This window comes from Aplidium turbinatum, chromosome 17, assembly GCF_918807975.1.
Source record: "Aplidium turbinatum chromosome 17, kaAplTurb1.1, whole genome shotgun sequence".
NCBI classification, from domain to species: domain Eukaryota; kingdom Metazoa; phylum Chordata; class Ascidiacea; order Aplousobranchia; family Polyclinidae; genus Aplidium; species Aplidium turbinatum.
This window is the reverse complement of record NC_137488.1, coordinates 12,744,331-12,764,994: the sequence shown is the minus strand read 5'-3', so window position 1 is coordinate 12,764,994 and position 20,664 is coordinate 12,744,331. Positions and strand designations below refer to the sequence as shown.

At 37.9% G+C, this 20,664-nt stretch overlaps 1 protein-coding gene across 1 annotated transcript; it reads left to right on the top strand.

Moving 5' to 3' along the window:
- The first annotated feature begins 1,749 nt into the window (after nucleotides 1-1,749).
- LOC145786346 (polyamine-transporting ATPase 13A3-like) lies at nucleotides 1,750-18,420 on the top strand. The gene is made up of 22 exons (XM_082597989.1): nucleotides 1,750-1,969; nucleotides 2,504-2,635; nucleotides 3,305-3,366; nucleotides 4,496-4,586; nucleotides 4,767-4,901; nucleotides 5,218-5,376; nucleotides 5,896-6,076; nucleotides 6,451-6,607; nucleotides 7,046-7,235; nucleotides 8,983-9,159; nucleotides 9,677-9,964; nucleotides 10,341-10,460; nucleotides 10,757-10,972; nucleotides 11,164-11,323; nucleotides 11,690-11,903; nucleotides 12,201-12,273; nucleotides 12,645-12,738; nucleotides 13,519-13,673; nucleotides 13,907-14,166; nucleotides 15,509-15,663; nucleotides 16,335-16,402; nucleotides 16,882-18,420. The coding sequence occupies exons 1-22, from the start codon at nucleotides 1,874-1,876 to the stop codon at nucleotides 17,425-17,427; spliced, it is 3,729 nt and encodes a 1,242-aa protein (XP_082454115.1). The 5' UTR covers nucleotides 1,750-1,873; the 3' UTR covers nucleotides 17,428-18,420.
- Nucleotides 18,421-20,664: the final 2,244 nt, after the last annotated feature.

The window sequence follows — 20,664 nt, the reverse complement described above, 5'->3', positions numbered from 1 at the left end:
AGAAATCTACATCATTAAAATAAGAATATTTGTGAATGTTGACCCTATCTTAGTTTCACTCAGATCCGTACAGCTGCAGCCCAAAACTGCAAATTTAGGCTCCTCTGCAACGCACAAACCATCAGTGCAGTAACACGATTTTGGTTGGTTTTGAATTTTTATCCTGACAAAGCTTTGATTGGCTATTCCTGGTAGTTTCGCATGCTTGTAGAATGTAGAGGCTCTTGACGCAGGGCTGGTGACCGAGATTGGCAGAGTGAAGTTTTCCGATTGTTGAAGTGTTGTTACCGGGGAATTATTCCATTCACTAGGTGCCACTAAATGGAGAGCAGTCCTGAATGCGTTGCTCAAGCGTACACCCCGAGAGTCGAACCAGCGCAGCGTGATCTTGAGCCGGCGCGTAACCACTGAGCTAACGGGGCGAACTGAACAGTGAACAGTCACTTGTGAAATCAATTCTGTATTGTGTTGGTTGGTGTTCTTGAATTTTAAATCCGTTGAGATTTCTTGGTCAAATTTAAAAATTCTCTCTGAGATAGCAATTCAAAGCTCAAGTTTTTTTCAATTGGAAACTCAAAATTTAAAATCATTGAAATGAACAATTTCACTATTTCAAAGGTAATGCACAATTGCATTGCGCTGTTGGTTGCTGCAAAACAATGCTTGTACTTTGCACGCTACATGCAGTGAGTTTTGACTTACATGTAGGTTATGATGCACCTGCTTGTTGAATTAATGTAGGCTATAGCCTACTTTTATTGTATGTAGATTATTTGCATCACCATTTATTGTAACCTTCATACTTTGCAATTTTCCATATAAAAGCCATGATTGACAAGTTCCATTGTATTGGACTCTTAATTTTTCGGGAAAAAATGTTCACAATCTGATTTGTTAGGTTTGTCAAGGACGAATGAAAGAAGCCAACAAGCGATTTGAGAATTTAATTTATTTCAGAATGTTAAAGTAAAGGTATCTCAAGTTTATTGTGATGTCCTTAGTGTAGCTCAATCAATATTTACTTCTCACCATCAGTATTGCTTGTGTCAAATATTGCAACAATTGATCAATGTTGTGTTTAGATAGCTTGACATTGAATGAGACCTGACAAATTTAAAAAGCATTTTGAATTGAGAGCTTCAAATTAGATAAGTGTTTGAATTTATTGTATTTGTTCCTTGATAACAATACGTATAGATGCGACCTGATCTGACACGTTTGGCAGACTTCTTCAAATTTTGAAAAACTACCTGGTATTTGCAATATGCCCTGAAAATGTTGTAACAGCAAAGTCAAGTGGAAAATACAGCAAAAGAGGAAACAATGCAACAAGACTGTTAGAAAGAGAATAAAAATCTGACAGAAATTGTCGTAAAACTTAATATTCCTTTTCTTTGCCTGCTGGTGCTATAATTCAGTGGAGGAAGCAAATGTTCAAACTGTTGGCAAAATCTGTAAATCGTGATAAACCATGACATGCCCCTGGTGGCTGTTGTTCTACACAAATGTGTGACAGTTGGCAAACCCAATAAGTAAATACACACAGAGAATGAAAATTTCAATCACTAGCCTAAGCATACTTGACAGAGTTGCATTGAACAAACAATTGGCTCAGCATCTAACTGCTTTATTTATTTGTACATACCGATAGGGGAAGCTTGTTATTTTTAGTAGGCTATTCTGTTGAACAAACTTTTTTAATCACTGTTGAGGTTAGATCTGAAGGCATTTTTGTGTTTTGAATTTTTTAATTAACGTTTGAAGGTAGGTTATAGTGCTATAAAGTATAAACAACCATTTGTTTCAAACATGTCGACGTTTGCAGACTTAATAAAATGCAGTTGCTATATTTTACAGTGGAAGACTTCAAGAAATGGAATGTATTATTAACTCAGACTCAGACAATGAATTGATTTGTCAAGGCTATAAACGGACTTGGTGGAAGTTTACTTTATCTGCATTCGGTGTGGTCAGTGAATCACATGATTATATTTCATATTTATCTTTTATGCAAAGTAGTTTGGCTTACTTTGCAAGTTACAAAAAATCTTGTGATTTTTCATTAAACTCCAGCTTTATGCTGATAAACATTGTGCTTGTAGCAGTCTACAATAGGCTATATTGTGTAAACCTAAAGGTGGATGAAAGATATTGATTGATTGTAGAAATCTTTATTTTCGGATGAGTCTTTGATAGCTAATCCTGGTAGTTTCGCCTACTTGTAGTCTCTAGAGGCTTTATACCACCTACGCAAGCCTGGTCACCGAGATTGACAGAGGAAAGCTTTCTCTTGTTGAAGTGTCGTTGTCTGCAAATTACGCTATCCACTAGGTGCCCCTGAATGAAGATCAATTTTCCTAGACTTGCATTCCTCAAGCGCACATCCTGAGAGTCGAACGAGCGCTGCTTGATCTTTCGACCGTGTTGAAACATTTCACTTTTAATTAAAACCTACATAGCCTATACCCTGTAGGCTATATTTACAAAATCCAATTTTTGTCAGATATTTTCTTGTGGATTTTTGCTTTTGATATTTTACTGGAGACCCGACTGGAAACTGAAATGTACTTCTTCCAGGACAACACTGAAAGAAGCAACTTCAGTGTATCTCAAAGCCACTGATGAAACCAAACAGGTTAGTGTAAATTGCAAAACTTTGTGGCAATGTTTGGCCTTGGCAACTGCCATTGGCATTGGTTTGTTTTGTAACGTGTGCCCCATCGCACACTGCCTTTATTCATGGACAAACACTGATGGTGGAAAGTTCTTGCTACTAAAATCATGCGTTTACCACCACAGTTGTTCAGTATGTTTTTCCTCTACATTCCAACCTTCCGAATAATTTGGAGTACGTTGAAATGTTTATTAAATCTTACGGTCAAATGCTTTTTCAGAATTAGGCAAAACAAGTTGACAAAGAAGCATCTGTGCTGTTGAAAGCTAACTTTGTTATGTTCTAGTCTTGCGAGCCAGGTTATGTCTAGCTTGATGCTTGTCTACGATCTTGTTGTTTATTTGACCACACACAAATACACTGACAATTCAAACCACCGATATAGCGCCTTTTAAAAACGAATGTCCTTACGACGACCAAATGAGTTTCCTTGGAAATGAACAAAGAAATCGCCGAGATGCTTCATATGAACGACTCGGTTACATGCTTTGTAGTATACAAACACATTTAAATATATAAAAAGTGTGACCGTAGGCTTCGAAAATTTTGATGACTTTATGATGATGAATGACTTTTCCACATTCTGTGAGACTGATACTGTATCGTTTTTACGTTACATTGAAATTACAGGTTTTTGTGAGTAAGATCCAGCAAATGCCATTGGAGTTGGCCAACCTTCTGACCGAAAATAAGTATGAGTTGCTTGTTCTTGTAAATAAAATTATTGAGAGTTAAATTAGCATGGCTATACAGGGTAAAAGAATAGTTTGTGAAAAGTTATAACGCCGTAAAAAGATGAATATGCATGCTTCATTGATTACGTGAAAGTGTCTGATAGAGATAATCATGAGAAATTTATTCACTCTTCGTCTATCATGCATAAATGGCATAAATATAAATTGTGGAAGTTGACGCTTTGCACACTGCTGCTATTGCGGTGGTCTACAAATCAGAAGAATACTGCTGTGCAGTGACTGTGCACTTATCTGGAGTCGCAGTGCCCACTACCATCAAACTGCTATAAAGGATGTCTTGCATATTGTGACTGGATATCTGTGACCCAGAGTCGTTCTATAGGACAACCTCTATGTCCTTGCAGGCATCCAACAAGCTGAGCTTTGTCGCAAAGAAGTCATTTTGTTCCTTTATTGTCCCTTCTTGAATCCTGATTACTTGCTCCACTTCAGGCTTTATAAGTCTTCAAGCAAGCAACCAGGCTATTGAACTCTAGACACCTATTTGTACTGGGCGCACAATTCCTGATGTAAACTGCTGAACCGATCCATCAGTTCGGCTAACTGGCAGAGCCGCTAATGGAGCTTGGAGTGGAAAAAGAACTTCACGAGATTTCAAAGTTTCATCTAACTTTTTCCAAATCGAAATGTTTTTGTTAAGAAAGGCTAGGGTTCGATTTAACCGCCTGGGCACTAGCGACCGATTATTCTGCTCTGACATGCACAAGTAGAAGATGGCACCATCCGTAATCTTTGAGTGCGCCAAGGAGGAAGATATGACAGACCACACCAGCAGCTGGGCCATCTATCATGCGCCAAATTGTCCATAGAATTATTTGTTGAACTGTAAATTATCGTCAGAAACCGCATCGTCACGACTTCAAGCGATTGAATCTCCAGCTGATAATGAAATACTGTAGGACATGATCTCTCTAAAACGCTCAGTTAAAAAACAGAAGTCGGTTGCTTCGAATGTAAAATGTTGCATTGAGGCTCAGTTTTGTAACGTTGGTTTAACATGGTTATGTAACCTCTTACGTTGATGATGTTTGCCATGTTTTTTGAAACTGTTTCTGTTGGTTTGCAGGCCATTAAAAAATCACGACTACAATTCTGATGTACTTGTTTGCTACTTTGTCCATCAATTGAATAAGTATGTTTGGAATTTCGAACAGCAGGTATTCAAGATCAAATGCAGAAAGCTCTTAGTATTTATTGTAATTATTCTAATGTTTTGCCTAATGGGTTAACCCTGTTTTTTGTAATTACTAAATCTCTTAAAGAATGTATTCTGAGCGACACGGTATATATGCTACTCTACTGCACAGTATAGCGCACTTACTGTAGCTACTGTTCAGACGTTTGTGGAACTTGGTGGTTTGGATGGCCAAGTCAAAATTGGACAAATACACCAGGACTCTCAAAGTGGTCTAAGTGAGAATGAATCCGAAAAGCGAAGGAAGTTGTTTGGATTGAACCTCATCACTGTTAAAGTAGGTGTACAGTGGTTTTCTGTATTTGTTCAACAACGTATTTTAACTATATATGCATTTTAATTAAATATAGTCAACCATGAGTATGACTTAATTCAATATCTTGTTTAAGTAGTGTACAGTGTATCAATTAGTATTCAACAGAACCTTAATTAGTACGCTAATGCACTAGGAAACATTACATTAAACTGATACAATTAGTCACTTACGTAGGCTACACTAAAGAAAATTCAAGTACTGTTATGATATCATGGCTAGTTGATATTAATTAATTTTATATGTGAGCTTGAAAACTCATCTAAAACTAATGGCTCAGATTCCATCCCATATTCAACTTCTTGTCTATGAGATCCTCAACCCGTTCTACGTGTTTCAACTTTTCGCCGTGACGTTTTGGATGGTAGATGAGTATTACGCATACGCCACTGCCATTCTGATCATGTCAACTATATCTGCCATAGCATCTCTAATTGAGGTAATACATTCGTTTGTTCATTACGTCGTTTAAAATTTTTTTCTGAATGTTGTGTAAAAATACTGGCCGTTTGCTTATCAGAGCACGTTGTACATAGCTGTTTTGCTTGTGAATACTGAAAAGTTTGTGTGTTCATTTGGATAATTATCGTTTTAGCACTGGTTGCAAAGTTCATCTGATAAGGTTGATTGGTTTTGAGTCTTTATCCTCGGACTGACAAAGCCTTGAAAGGTTATTCCTGGTAGTTCCGCATACTTGTAGAGGCTCTTGACGCAAGGCCGGTTACCGAGATTAGCAGAGCGAAGTTTTCCGATTGCTGAAGTCTTGTTGCCGGGGAATTATTCCATTCACTAGGTGCCGCTGAATGGAGAGCAGTCCGTGCGTTACTCAAGCGCACACCTCGAGAGTCGAACTTTTGCCGCGTGATCTTGAGCCGGGCTCGTAACCACTAAGCTAACGAAGCGGACTAAAAGCACTAGTTACTTCTTTTGTACAAATTTTTGTCGTTTTTCTTCACAGATTCGAAAGCAACGTATTCGGCTGCACAACATGGTAGAGTACCATAACGAAACCAAGACTGAAATACTTAAAAAAACTTCTGATCCGATCGAGGTATGGTCAAAAGAGTTGGTGCCTGGTGACGTCATTGTCATACCACCAATAGGCATCCAGCTAGCTTGTGACGCTGTGCTTGTTTCAGGTCAGTGGGTTGGTGACTTCATTGTTACACTGTTTCGTCACATAAAAATAGTTATTGGATATGATTAGTCTCAAGACTATTGTCAGTGAGGTAACTAGAGGCTTGTGACTGGTGGGTTAGGCATAGGTGAAATACCACATTGTTTGTTTAAATGTCTTATTAGCGAAGCTCCATATTTTACATCTTGCTTATCAGTGGGTGCAGTTTTTCTATTCTCTTTACAAACTACGTTTCTGAATACTGTTTAGCTGTAAATTTTTAACGCGGATCGTTACATGATTCAAAACTCTCCTTCTTGTCAGCATAATCGCATGACATTAAAGTGCATACTTTATTAAGCGAAGTTTTTTTTCCGTGTTTTGTTGTTTATTCAGGGACTTGTATTGTAAATGAGAGCATGCTTACTGGAGAGAGCATACCAGTCACCAAATCTCGATTGCCTATTGGCGACCGCGAAATCCAACAGATGTATGACGTAGAGTTCCACAAACGTCACACACTTTTCAGTGGAACTCAGGTTCTTCAGACCCGGTATGACCGTAAAATTTGCGTAGTACTTTTGCATAGTTTTTAATAACAAAATTTCATTTTTGAACTGCTGTTGTATTTTGTAAGTTTATGATCTTATAGTAACGGTGAACAGCATAAATGATGCAGCTGTACTTTTGTTGAAGACCTCTTCGTAGATCCCAGCCTAAATATCTGCTCTTTTTATATTAATTTAAAGTCTGAATACATTGAATCAAGGTGAAAAAGACTGACTTGCTGCTTGGAAATTCGGTTCAATTTCACATCGAGCCACTTGACTTCAAAGCTTCATTATTCTCTTATCGTCTCCAGAAGCTGTTTACTTTTGCGAATGAAGTGAAACCTATCACGAAAATGATCATGTACCGATTCTACATTTTCAATTTTATTGTGAAAACAAAATTTTAAATAACTTTAATCTGTTTTACTTTAATTTCTCAGCAACTACGGAGGCGAGCAAGTGAAAGCTGTTGTCGTCAGAACTGGCTACCACACCGCCAAAGGACAACTTGTTCACAGCATACTGTTTCCGAAACCAGTCGACATGAAGCTGCTGCGAGACGCTTACAAATTCGTTGGTGTATTATTCCTGCTCGCCCTTTGTGGTTTCATATACACGGTTGTCGTTCAAGTTAGTTTGTTCGTATTTTAAAAACGTTTTCATGATAAGATGCATCTACTACGTTACTGACCACCACACATCAGTCTCAATCTTCCATCAAAGTTGAACTCTTTTTAGGCTGTTCACAACCTCAATGCTACAAAATTTCCAAATATTTAGAATCTACACTGTGAAGTTCCAAATATTTGTTTCGACGTAAAATTCCTTTGTCTTCATTTAAAAAAACAAAAAAACTTAGCTTTGTTTCCAATGTTAAGTTATTCTGTTTCGTTATATTTTCGAAACGTTCAAAATTTCTTCAGATTTTAGGAAGTAGAAGTAATGCAAATCGTCTTAGATTGTAACAACTAAAAAACCCGACACTCAGACGACGGCAAAGCTTGTCAAACGGACAACTGTTTTCCCAAATTCTATGCCGAAGTTTGGTCAGTGTCTGATCTGCATTGAAGCCGTGATTTACTTTAAGTCTTACTTTGCATCAAATTTTATGATGGACAAAAGGTTGTTTGCTGTACTTTGGATTTTAAGGTTTTCTTAACATGTTGTGTTGTTGTTCAAAATTGTCACTATTTTTTGTCATCCACTAATCCCAGATTTTTATTCAAAACCGTGCTTTTGTTGTTAATTTTCTACAAAAATTAGGCAGCCAAGTTTTCTAGTCCTACAATGTTTTGTATCGTTTTCAGACTTTATAGTTGCAGTTTTACAAAAATTAATCTTTTGAGTGTTTTTCGATTGATTACATCGGTTTGTAAATGGTAGATATTGTTAACATAGCTAGCACCTGACGTTTGCTATGCATGCCCGGACTGGAAATTTACAACTATGTCCTGCTGTTGATTTGCGAAGTTATTTGTTTAAAAAAGGGACAGAGTGTAAATAATTTAAAATGGTTTATGACAGAAATGTTTACATGCTTCTTGAGTAGCTGTGGCTAGTTAAAAAAAAATTCAGCTTGGCTGCCAAACCACCTCCTTTTAGTGTCTCTTTAAATAAATTTAAAAACGTTTGAGTAGAAGAATTACTTCTGTCATCTTGCCATTAGTAGGCTACATAGGCTACATAGATACATTATCGGCAGCAGTGGCCGAGTGGTTAGCGCGTTGGGCTCGCAGTCGAGAGCCTGCATGTTCGACTCCAGCCACCCGCACTTGCTGTTGTTTCTCTGGGCAAGAAACTTTACGATAATTGCCTCTAGATACGATAATTGGTACGATAGTTACCCCACGATAATTGCCCCAGTGATCGATTTCGAGTAATGGGTAGTACCAAATTTCAGTCATAAGTAGAGTAGACAACCGGAAACAGACATTGCAGTCGGCTGCAGCGTGGGTCAGGTGTACGTCGAAAGGCGTACACCGATGCATACACCGATGCACCGATACACCGTACACCGATGCAGCGCTCAAGTCCGCTTTCCCGCAATGCAGGATAAAGATAATAAAACAAACAAACAAACAAACATACACCCTTTGATAGCTTCTTACTTCTGTGGCCACGATAACACGTGTTTTGCTATAAAATAATTTAGTGCTCACTTAGGCTATCTGCGATGTGACAAAACCTCTTTCTGCAATACAACATATTTGTGAGATGATTGGTGGCTGTCCTCGTTGTCGTATACATTAGAACCGCGGTGACAGAAGGTAAACATTTCCATGATGGGAACTTTCCACAAGTCCAAAGCTCCTTTTCACACTTAGTTACTGCAAAATTTCAAATTCATATTGCATTTTTCTTGTTCATGTTTTTACAGAGTATAGCCGGTGTCTCCGCAGAGGACATCGCCTTTAATGCCATTGATCTCATCACAATATCAGTTCCTCCGGCTCTTCCTCTCGCAATGAGCATAGGAATCGTGTATGCTCAACATCGCTTGACAGGACAGAAGATTCACTGTATCAGTCCTCAACGCATCAACATCAGTGGTCAGGTAACTTAATTTGAGTTGCTCTCAGTGTAAGACCCACTTTAGGTAAAGAAATGGTCAGATGCACAGCCGAGTGGTAAGTGCTCTGTTTTTGGCAGAACAATTAATGCCTGATGGTGGACACGAAAATTGCCTTCATGTTCACTTAATCTAAATCTTTAACTACCTGACGTCAGCCTGGATAAGAAACAACAACAACAGCTAAAGAAATCGTGTTTTTTGTACTAACAAATAAAATTGTTGATAAAAATAGAATTGAATATAAAAACTGGTTGCATATAAAAATTATTGTTATGGGGCTTTAGTGATCTGGAGGTTAACGCGCTCGCCAGTAGGTAGAGGAATGTAGGTTTTTACGATCCTCATACCAACATGACAATTAATGGCATTGCAAACGGAGCATCGGAATTTTGGAAATGTTTCTTTTTACAACAATTATCGACTGTGCTGGAGCTGTGCAGCTACTATATAATCTTAAAATAGAAATATGCTATAGACGTAGAGACTGTTTTACATACAGGTGGATGTGGTTGCTTTTGATAAAACAGGAACTTTAACAGAAGAAGGTCTTGATCTACATTTGGTAATTCCGGTGAACCACAAGTTGCATTCCACGACATCACAAGACCCGAAATTTCGAAATGTGGTTCAGCCTGATCAAATCGTGGAAAAACTCGGCATCGGTAGTGAATTGCTTCATTGCATTGTGTCTTGTCATACGCTGACAATCATTAATGGTCAACTCACTGGTGACCCCTTGGACATGAAAATGTTTGAAGCTACTGGCTGGAGACTTCAAGAACCATCGGTAACGCTTTGTTTGCTTTAAGTAGGCTTATTTGCAATGCTTTCGCAGTTTGTCAAGATCTAGACATTTCGTAACTTTTACCAGTGGAGGATCCAGAAGGGGCAATTGGGATGATTGCCCACCTAAAGCATAGAAAAGTAACTTTATCACTGTGCATTTGCAAGGTCGGATTAATGTAGACCTTACCCATCATTGTGTTTGGTTGATATCTCACCAGTTAAGGCTACTTCCTACTCGCTGAATCCATCCTTGACTTTTACGGTTGTGCTATTGCAACTTATCATTTTTATTTGTCATCAGTGAGCACTGCGGTATCAGACTGCTGCATTACAACCGTTTTTAACGCGGTTTTTCATGTATCATTAACTTTTCTTAGGTGGATGACAGCAGCAAGTTCGAGAACATTGCCATGACGTATGTTTCCCCTTCAGAGCAGTTTTTAGGTGACTCAAAGAATCAAGAAGAAAGAGAACCGGCTGATTCGGCAGCGGCAGAAGTAAGTTAAGCAGACAACAATGCGGCTCGGTCCTTGTTTGTGTTTAGTATTGCAATACAAGCTCACTTTTGTTCAATGCATTTTCTTGTAAGCATCATATGTGTCAGTTATGACATTATCTACTATTGCTTCTTGAAATCACACTTTTTTTCAGTATTCCAGTGATCTCGTAATGGTGATCAACTGATCATGTTGCTGGTTTCTAACCTTGCCTTCGTTTTTATTTCCTGAAAATTCTACAGTGTCAAGAGTATGCCTTGTTTTTAAAGATGTCGAAAGTATATTTTTTATTTTAGGCTCCAAGCTATTCCTCCGGCGCATCTTCGTCTTTCGATCTTGGGATCGTGAGACAGTTTGCGTTTTCTTCTTCCCTGCAACGAGCCAGTGTCATTGTAAAGCCTCACCAGTCGAAACCAAACGAAATGATGGTATACATGAAAGGTGCCCCTGAGACTGTAGTGAAGCTGTGTCGGCCTGAGTCTGTTCCAACGGATTTTCATGAAGTCTTGAAGGTATCACTATATTTTATGATCCATACTTAAACTACTTACTTGCGTTTCAGTGAAATTGTGTATTCTTGTGTCGTTTTTTTGAAAATAATGGCTGCACCTTTTTATTTCTTAAGGTCACAAACTTGTGTTTACATTTATCTATGTTTGATTGATACAAAATGACTTTAGTTTGTGTGTCTCACCCTTTGCAGAATTACTCCCAGCAAGGCTTGCGGATGATTGGTGCCGCTTTCAAATCGTTCTCTTCAAACTGGCACAAAGCTCAAAAATCCGAGCGACAATCGGTAGAGTCCGATTTGATATTTCTCGGCCTGATAGCTTTGGAGAACAAACTGAAACCACAGTCCACAGGTCAGAAGAGATGTGCCTCAATAGAACAGTAGTCTTGAACTTATTGCGTCACGTGGTGTCAATGAGTTAATTAGCTGTAGCGAAAAATACATGAAAGGCAATTGGAATATTTACACTGTTGCTAAATATTTTCGTCTCATAAATTCGATAATTTTTATTATTTAAAAACTCTTGCTACGACACCACATAGACCTGTGGCTCCTTGTTTGAAAGCAATTATATTGGGCGAAGTTGCAAAAACCATCCAATTGTCTTTTATTTGAAAATATATCTGACCTGCAACTCTTTGTATCTTTTGTCCCTTAACATCAGGCTAAGCAAATTTTACTTTAAGATGCACTTTAGAGATTTGAGTTCAATGTATAGGCGCGCTGAAGACATTGAGAGAAGCCAACATCCGAACTTTAATGGTAACGGGGGACAACTTCCTTACGGCCCTCAGTGTTGCTCGAGAAGCTCGCCTCATTGGGCCCCACGACACAGTGCTATTCGCTTCTACGACCTCATCGACCCCATCTAAACCTGCATCGTTAATGTGGTCAGTCGTGGAAAAATCACCAAACGGTCCAGCTATCCCAATGTATGTAGTGCAAGTTAACTTTAGCAGTTTTGTGCAGTGCATGTCACATCGTAAGGCACGACACAAGTTGTGTTATAAGTAACGTGTCACATCGTACATGCACGTTGTATTGTGCGTAACGTGTCTTCTTGTATGTGACGTATTGCGCAATTGGTCATACCTGTCTTTGCTTTGAGAAAAAAATTCCTGTTAACAATTTTTTTAACCCCTTGTGTTTTGACTTTTTACTACTTTGACATTCTGTCAGAAAATCAGCAGGCTAACATCATTGGTATAGATATTTTGATGTGTGTTTAGGAATACAATGTCATCAAAAAAACAAGAGACACTGAGCGGATACGACAATGCACAGATTTTTACTGCAAAGCAGGTTAGTAATGTGCTCCCTTGATAAGAATTTGAATCAAGAGCGCAGGGCCAACTTTATAAATGCTTGGCCTTTTTAGGAATTGAAAGTTCTTATACTGATTCTATATAGCCCTGCATATCAGCGCCTCATCTGGTCGTATATTTGGTTCACGCCGCTTCATCTCAAATGGGACGATAATGGCAAGATCCACTGTCGCCAAAAAAAGGCTAAATAGCCTATTGATGCTGGATAAACAATCTAACCCCTTATTTATTCATCACCACTCGTTTTTAAGTCTCAAGAACGGTGATTGATTTGTTTTCGACTGGCTGTGTGTGACTATGCTATCTTTCTACCAAATGTGTTGCATTCTGGATAAATTAACTTTTTAGGAATTGCAACCCTGGCATCTAGCTGTGTCTGGACCAAGTTATAACGTCATCAAAGATCATTTTCCGGAGTGGATGGAAATGCTTGCTGTAAAAGGTAATAGGTCTATTATCTTTCATTTGTTTGATTTTGTAGGAAATATTCATTTTCAGACCAAGGACTCATCGTTTAAAATTTAATTCTACAGTTGCGTCGACTTGTGTTAGTTACAGCTCATGGAGTTGTTGCTCATAAAGAAAAAATTCTTACCTAAAAATGGTTTGCGTAAATTTACACAACAAGGTTTAAAAAAAAAACTATTGTGTGTTCTCTTACTTTTTCCTCTTGTGCAAAGCCAAGCGTCCACCTTCGCGGGAGCAGTATGGGCACCTGGTGGTGTAGGATGCTTCAATCGTCTGTAATAAAAATTTGCCACGGCAGCTGAGAACTACCAGAGAATTAGTTGCTGATTAACATAACTAATTAAGCCTTTCTCGGAACTTTTGTTTTTAAATTATTGCACAATCATTTTTTATTGATATTCACTGATAAAATAGTGATTTATTCGACTTATGACATGATGTAATGTTGCAAAACTTTCCTTAGAAGAGAATTTACTTCTTAGTTTCGTATAGCAATTGAGTTTATTACGCAAAATTGAATCCTAAATAATTTATGACCGGGTAAGTTTACAAAGCTGAAAATTGTATTTGATTATATAATGCAAAACAACTTCACATTTCACAAGGAATGACACAATTTGTGTTGTATTCGCCGCGGGAGCCATATTTTCTCGAGCACGTTGGGTTTAAAAAGTGTTACTCTACAAGAAGTAAAGCATCCATTTCATCTTCACATGTTGTAACAGTAGCCTATAACAGCAACATACGCGTACAGGTGCTGTTTTTGCTCGTATGTCTCCCTCTCAAAAAACCAGCTTGATGGAAGAGCTGGAAGAGGCAGACTACCACGTGTGTATGTGTGGGGATGGGGCGAATGACTGCGGAGCATTGAAGCGGGCTCATACTGGGCTCTCGTTGTCAGAATACGAGGTGAGCGAATTTCTGCCTTTTTCTTATTGTGTAATTAAAATTATTGTAAGAAATCTGTTTATGCTAGCTTAAGTATTCAATAATTTGATGCTGACATTTGGACGGTTTAGAGTTAAATTTCGAGAAAAAAATGTCGTTGTTTTAAATCAACACCACACACAACCTTGGATGGTGTGGCTTAAAAATGTATATGACAATACAATGAATTATTTCACGACTTGGATACTTTCCAGGCGTCCGTAGCTGCTCCTTTCACATCTCACACTGACTTGGGCATCGAGTGCGTTCCCACCTTGATTAGAGAAGGCAGGGCTGCTTTGATCACTTCGTATGGAATGTTTAAGTTCATGGCCCTGTATTCCATCATTCAGTTTTGTTCCATCACTATCTTATACAGCAAGTTTTCTAACTTGGGTGATTGGCAATACCTCTACATCGATCTCATTATAATCGATGTTGCCGCTTTTACCATGTCGAAAAACCACGCTCACAAGTAAGACTATGCTATGTAAAAAGTTTAATTTGTTAACCTAACCTAAGTTTGGCAGTTCATGAGAAAAAAACAAGTAGAAAAAAAAGGACAAGGAGATGCCAGATTGAATGGAGAGCATCGAAGAAAATGCCAAGAGTACTTTGTGACAGAAACGTGCCAGAAAAAGTGAAGGAAAAAGTTCATAAAACGATGGAAAGACCAGCCATGTTGTATTGGATGGATACAATAGCCGTGACGAACACTGGTGAGAGAGTAATGCTGGGACTGCACTTGGAATGGAAATAAAGTACGAACTCGAAGAAGAAGCTTACACGTGGAAGTTATCAATAGTCATATGCTAAGAATTTTTTATGACATTCTATAGGGTCTGTAGATGGGATGGCGCAGCGGAGAAGGCGCTCGCTTTCCAATCATGCAATCCTGGGTCGACTCCCGGCTTAATCTGGTTGTTGAAAGACACCGCTCACCTCTACCTAGGGTGTAATAAATTGGGTGGGCGTAGTTGCTGAAAGAAAAGCGGCCGAGAGAAAGGAACTCTCCACTCTACTCTCGTTTGTGCCGAAGGCTTACAGTAGTATAATGGGAACGTTCTCATCCCCCGATGCTTGGATCAAGTGTGGGTCTTATCTTTTTTACCTTTATAGGGCCTGTTGAAAAGGAGCGATCTTCCTGGCGTCAGCCACAGTTGGTCATTGGACCTCATCTGAAATACTGTATTCTACCAACTTAAAGATATTTGTATTGCTATTATTGGAAAATGTTTTTCTCGCAGCTGACTTGAAGATTTGTAATACAGAATTTAAATATGGCGAGGACGTTTTTCATAGCTCATAGCTACAGTACTTTTTGTCCGACTCTGTTCAGGAGCTGGGCATTAGAATAAAGTTATAAATACCTCACTTAATTTAGGTTTACTTTATTCCGACGACAGGCTTCTGAAGAGAGTCAGGTGAAAAGATCTGCAGCGTTGAGCTATGAAAAACCTTCTCTTCGCCTCATAACTGACAGCAAACCAGATATAGTTCACACATAACAATTTTATTTAAGTGTTCAGTTAGTAGTGAGACCCATAACCCATGGATGAGAGTGCTGCTAACGTAGGACTAAGGAGCCATTTAAGTTGAGTTGCTAAGTTCTGTTGCACCCAAACCAGTTTGATATAACCTGCATTTCAGAAAATACTGCAAAGTTACGAATGGCATTGGGTGCTAATTGCTGTTTTTTCTTCAAAATATTTTGTTGAAAACTCTTTTTGCATGCAATTGAAGCTGAAAATAGATTGAATTATCTCACAAGTACTTCTGTATTTTTTAGGACATGTCTGTTAATTTTTTTTTTTTAGATATTTGGACAAAAGTCGACCGCCTTCTAGTCTTGTATCGACGGAGATTCTTACGTCATTGATAGTGCAGATAATACTGCAGCTTATCACGCAATTGGTGATGTTCTTTTTTGTGCAGTCTCAGTGTTGGTACACCGGATTGTCTCCCGTGCAAAGCAAGTTTAAATTCGTATTCACCATAAGACTAATTTTTTAATTTTATTACACTACACATTCTTTGTTTGTTTGTTTATTTGTTTGTTTGTTTGTTTATTGGCCGCTGCGAAAAAATATGTACAATAAATCAAAACACAATGTACAGTAAAACTGTTGAAAAGTTTACAATAAAAAAAAAACGAGTAAAAAATGATGGTAGCATCACAGCAGCGGGAGGCTGCGAAGTGACCGTTCAAGGTCTTCAAGTCAAGCAGCCACCCTTAACTCATCAATGATAATTATAATTGAATAATTGAGACAAAGAGATAATAGTACATAAATAACGATGAAGCTGTCCAAGATGATAAGAAATCAAAAAACTGATTAGTAGGTTAATTTAGCATTTGTTTAATATGAGTCAATAATTTTCTTTTTGTACATTAAGTTTGTACATTATTTTTGTACATTCTGTCAAAGCATGGTTAATTACATTTTCTTTTTATGTATCACCCGCTTATGGCGGGCTTTAGACAAAAGATGATGAACTGTGTGTTAAGTTTGGCGACTAGCCGAGCATTGTACCATTAGATTACGTAAATTTGTTGATAATATAAAGCAATATTTCCATGAAACTTTTTTAGCAGTCATTAAACACGATTAAGTTTCCTTTTTTTGATGTTTTGTTTTGCAGTTATAAACAGCACAATAGGAGGTAATCTAACTTGTCCACAACTTAATCACGTGCCCGACCAGTCCCAAGTAAGTATATTGCTTACTTGTCAGGTTTTCGATACAAGTTAAAAATTAAAATACACTTTAGTAATAAACGGAACCCACACTGCGTATGTTTTTATGTGTAGGTAATAGTTGTTTAGGATTCGAGAAATAAGGCTTGCAGTTTTTAACCCACGCAGCCACTCCTGTGAAAAAAATATGTCTTTACAATTATTGTAAACAACTCAAACTATAGTTTTATTTGATTCAACACACCCTGAAGCAGAGCAGAGTTTGGTTGGCAAAGCAGTTTAACTGACAACAAAGTATCATCAGAAAGTCTAAAGTTGATCCATTTGGTCACGTGGTGGTTGTTTGCGCGATTTGACATCATGTGTAAGTAATTTAACTAATGTCTCCAAGTAGATGTCGAAACAACGTCGCACCATGATTAATAAACGTAACATCAGACGATTCAACAGACTTTTTTCTTTTTTTCAAGTGTACTTTGTATGTATCTACAGGTAGACAACGAAGACAACATACTAACCTACGAAACTACCACGTTGTTTTTTCTCTCTTGTTTTCTTTACATTTCTGTCTCCTTTGCATTCTCTCGTGGTCGTCCGTTCCGCACTCCCATCTACAAAAACCGTTGGTACATCTTCTTTACTCTTCTTCTTGTTCTCTTCACTTTCTTCCTCATCTTCCTCTCTCCCATCGAGGTTGACGATGCGCTACAACTCAGACAGATTCCAGACACAATCTTCCTTGTAATCCTTGTAGGCGTAGCTGCAGCCCATTGCTTTGTTGCTGTTGTCTTTGAAATGGCAATTATCGAACAGCCAAAGTTTTGGACGAAACTCCGTCGATTCTGTCGCTGCTTTCTGCGTCATCACCTGTCGAAACGATACAAGGTCATTCTTGATGACTTGAGCGCTAGCGGTTATGAAAATGGCTACGTCTTGTCGGCAGGTGGAGGCATACGACATCCTCTCGAAGTAATAGATACCCTTTTACACTCAAGCGTGAACAATAACATTTCAAAATCATCCATGACTCGTTTATAGCAAACAATAGTGCAGTTTACTCACTTCAAGTGTTTAATTTTGTTGCAAATTGTCCGTTAATCGTGTTATACTGCACTGTTATTTATAGTTAGTACATACACTGTAATTTCTGTCAACTTGTTTATAAGTTAACCCATGTTTTAAACAAAGTGTCGGTTAAAAAAGTGACGTAAACGTATGTTAGTAACGTTTTTAATCTTTTCGGTATAATGAAGGTTGCTTTGAAGACTGATGATGGAAAAAACTTAAAAACCTACGTCATGACTTAACGCGAGAGTTGATAATTAATCTTGTCGTAAGCCTACACTAGGCTTGCAATGTGAAAACAGTTATTATCATTGTCTGACCACTGCATCTACTGTATGTCATATACAAAGAACATTAGTGTTGCGTTGAAGATTAAACCCTGGTTCCACCCGTAAACTTACAATCATGGAGAAGAAGAACAAAATAAACGAAAACTTTACTGCAGTGGTTCGCAACCAGGGTGTCATGAGCTGTTTCACATATTCGCTTTTTATCTGTCTTCTAATGATTTGCTATTAGAATCATTGTTGATAATAAAATTTTCATGCATAATCGTTTTTGTTACATCAATGAGAGGTAATTTCTTGTGATTTCGTTTGTGATGTTTCGTGATCACAACTTTTAATGTGACACTCTTGCATTTGTTGTGGCTTTGTGATGTCACATTCAATACCGGTGCAACTTGAGCTGATTGTCGATTGTAGTTTTGTAGGTGAATGTTGTAGCCTACATGGGAAGGCTGCCGCCCATTTTGTCTTCTGATTTTTATCTTTAATTTTTTTTCAAATTGCTGTTTTAAAATGACATTCAGTTTCCCAGCAAATTGAAGTGTTACTGTTATTATATTGATTTCGAAAAGTGTTATTATTATAACTGCCATTCCCAATGGTATGCACAACAAGCGAGCTTGTCTACTTTCCTCCATACTGCATCAGAGCTGAACTGAAAGTCATGCAAAGAATGAATAAACAGTGGCGCCGCCAGACCTTCAACAATGGGGGGGCAAAATATTGACAGTGCAAGACAGTAGCGTAGTCAAAAAATTTGAAAGGGGGGTGTTGACAACCGGCGGGCGCAGCCCGATGGCGTGTTTGCCGAAGGCGACACTTAGCGGCGGGGGGTCTGGGGGGCCTCCCCCAGAAAATTTTGAAAAATTACTTTCAGTTTGGTGCATTCTGAGAGCATTTTCAACAAAATTGTGGGTATGAATATTTCTGTAAAATGGTGCTGTCCGGTGGCATAGCAAAAGAATAAGATCATGTTTTCTTCGGCATTTTTCGGAAATAAAGCTAAGTCTCTGTGTTTTCTTGTTGCTAATTCCAGACTGAGATATTTGAATGTTTGGTATTGGCAAAACTCGCTCTTTTAATGCAGTTTCGTTTAAAATTAGGCAAACTTTGTTTTAGAGACATAGGTTGATTGCTTTTTTTGCGAGATTATTACAGTTTTATTATTTATCAATTTTCTCCTTGGTTGATTCAAAAAGCGATCTTATTCCGGTAAGTCACTAACTTTTATGCTCTGAAGTCAACCCAAAGTTTAGAAAATGTAACGTCATAGAGGTCATACATCTTGATGAGTGTCAAACAAAAAGCTTTGAGACAATGAAGTTACTTTAGGCTATTTCTGATATATTCAAGTTTTGTATAACGAATAGCTGTTTAGATGTTAATCTAGATCGAACATGCGATCTCAGCAGTTTCAGATGGCTTGCATCCTTGCACAGTTTGACGAGAAATTACATCATAGGCTAAAGCTTTTCTTGTAAACAATGTATTAACATCCGTAAATTCAATTTAAAAGGTTGAAACCCCCGAACCCCCCTCCCTTGGCTACGCCACTGGTGCAAGACAGTTAGACAGTGGTATATTATTTAATTTCTCTTGTTTTCTACCACGGCTGGAAAAAATGTTTAGCTTCCCGGGAATATGTTTTTTAGAGAAAAAAGTTTCCGCGGCTTACAGTCACGATAATGAGAATCTTATATTTTACTGATCTCGGGGGCTGACGTAAACCTTAAAAGTCATGTCGACATATTCTTGATGCCCCCCCTTATCGAAAATTGTTCTTTGTAATACCGCTTTGAAGGAGGATTACGAGTTACGACTATGAACAAAAGAATAAATTTAAAACTTCATTTTGAATTAAAAAGACATGACGTAATGTCTTCCAACCTTAGTTATGTATTTTTTCATTACGTAACGTCTTGTAGGAATAAATTGAAAATCAGTATGATCACTCAAAATGAAAGCAATGGGACTACGAATCCTCACTAAACCAATCAATCAATGGTCTTGGTGCACCGAAGATGACAACCTTACATTTTACCGATCTCCGGAGCTGACGTAAACCTTAAGGCATAGATCTGTTGACTCAATGCAAACCCTTTGAAGGTTGGGGGGTTGTCAATTCAACTTTTTTGTATCAACAGTTGTATCTCTAAAACCACTGAGGCTGCGACTACGAGATTTCTTGATTTTTCCTAACTTTTATTCACCTCTATTGAGCTGAAATTTTGAGCGAATAAAGGTTATATATTGAAAGATATAAGGTATTTCTCAGCACATCCTCTGAAATATTTCATATTCTAATTGTGAAACATTTTCCCATCAGCTGGATGAAAGTAATTAATTTGGCCCATGTCTCGTTAATCCTAACTGTTTCACAGCGTGAAGGGCATTGGCTGTATGTAAAATAATGTAAAAAAAAATTAATCACAACATTACAATGCACGTTCTTCATTACTCTACCAAAAAATAATGTGTAAACTCAGGCTACAAATTACACTCATAAGTGACCTCAACATTACAACGTATATGAGCAGTGCTAAAATTCATATAGTTTTAATTTTCGGATATGCTCAGAGTGAATAATTTTACAAAGTGAATCCCAAATTTTGAAACCGTGCCAAAATAACAGAGATATCACTCCTAAAGCATAAGAAGAATCGACAGCCCCCCCCAAACTGAGCAAGAGTCCAGGAGCCCAACCTTCTAAGGGTTAAAAGTCATGTCGACTTATTCTTGATGCCCCCCTTATCGAAAATTGTTCTTTGTAATACCGCTTTGAAGGTGGATTACGAGTTACGACTATGAACAAAAGAATAAATTTTAAACTTCAATTTGTATTGAAAATACATGACGTAATGTCTTCCAACCTTATCACATTTTTTTCATTACGTAATATTTACCACCACCAAACCACTTTTGA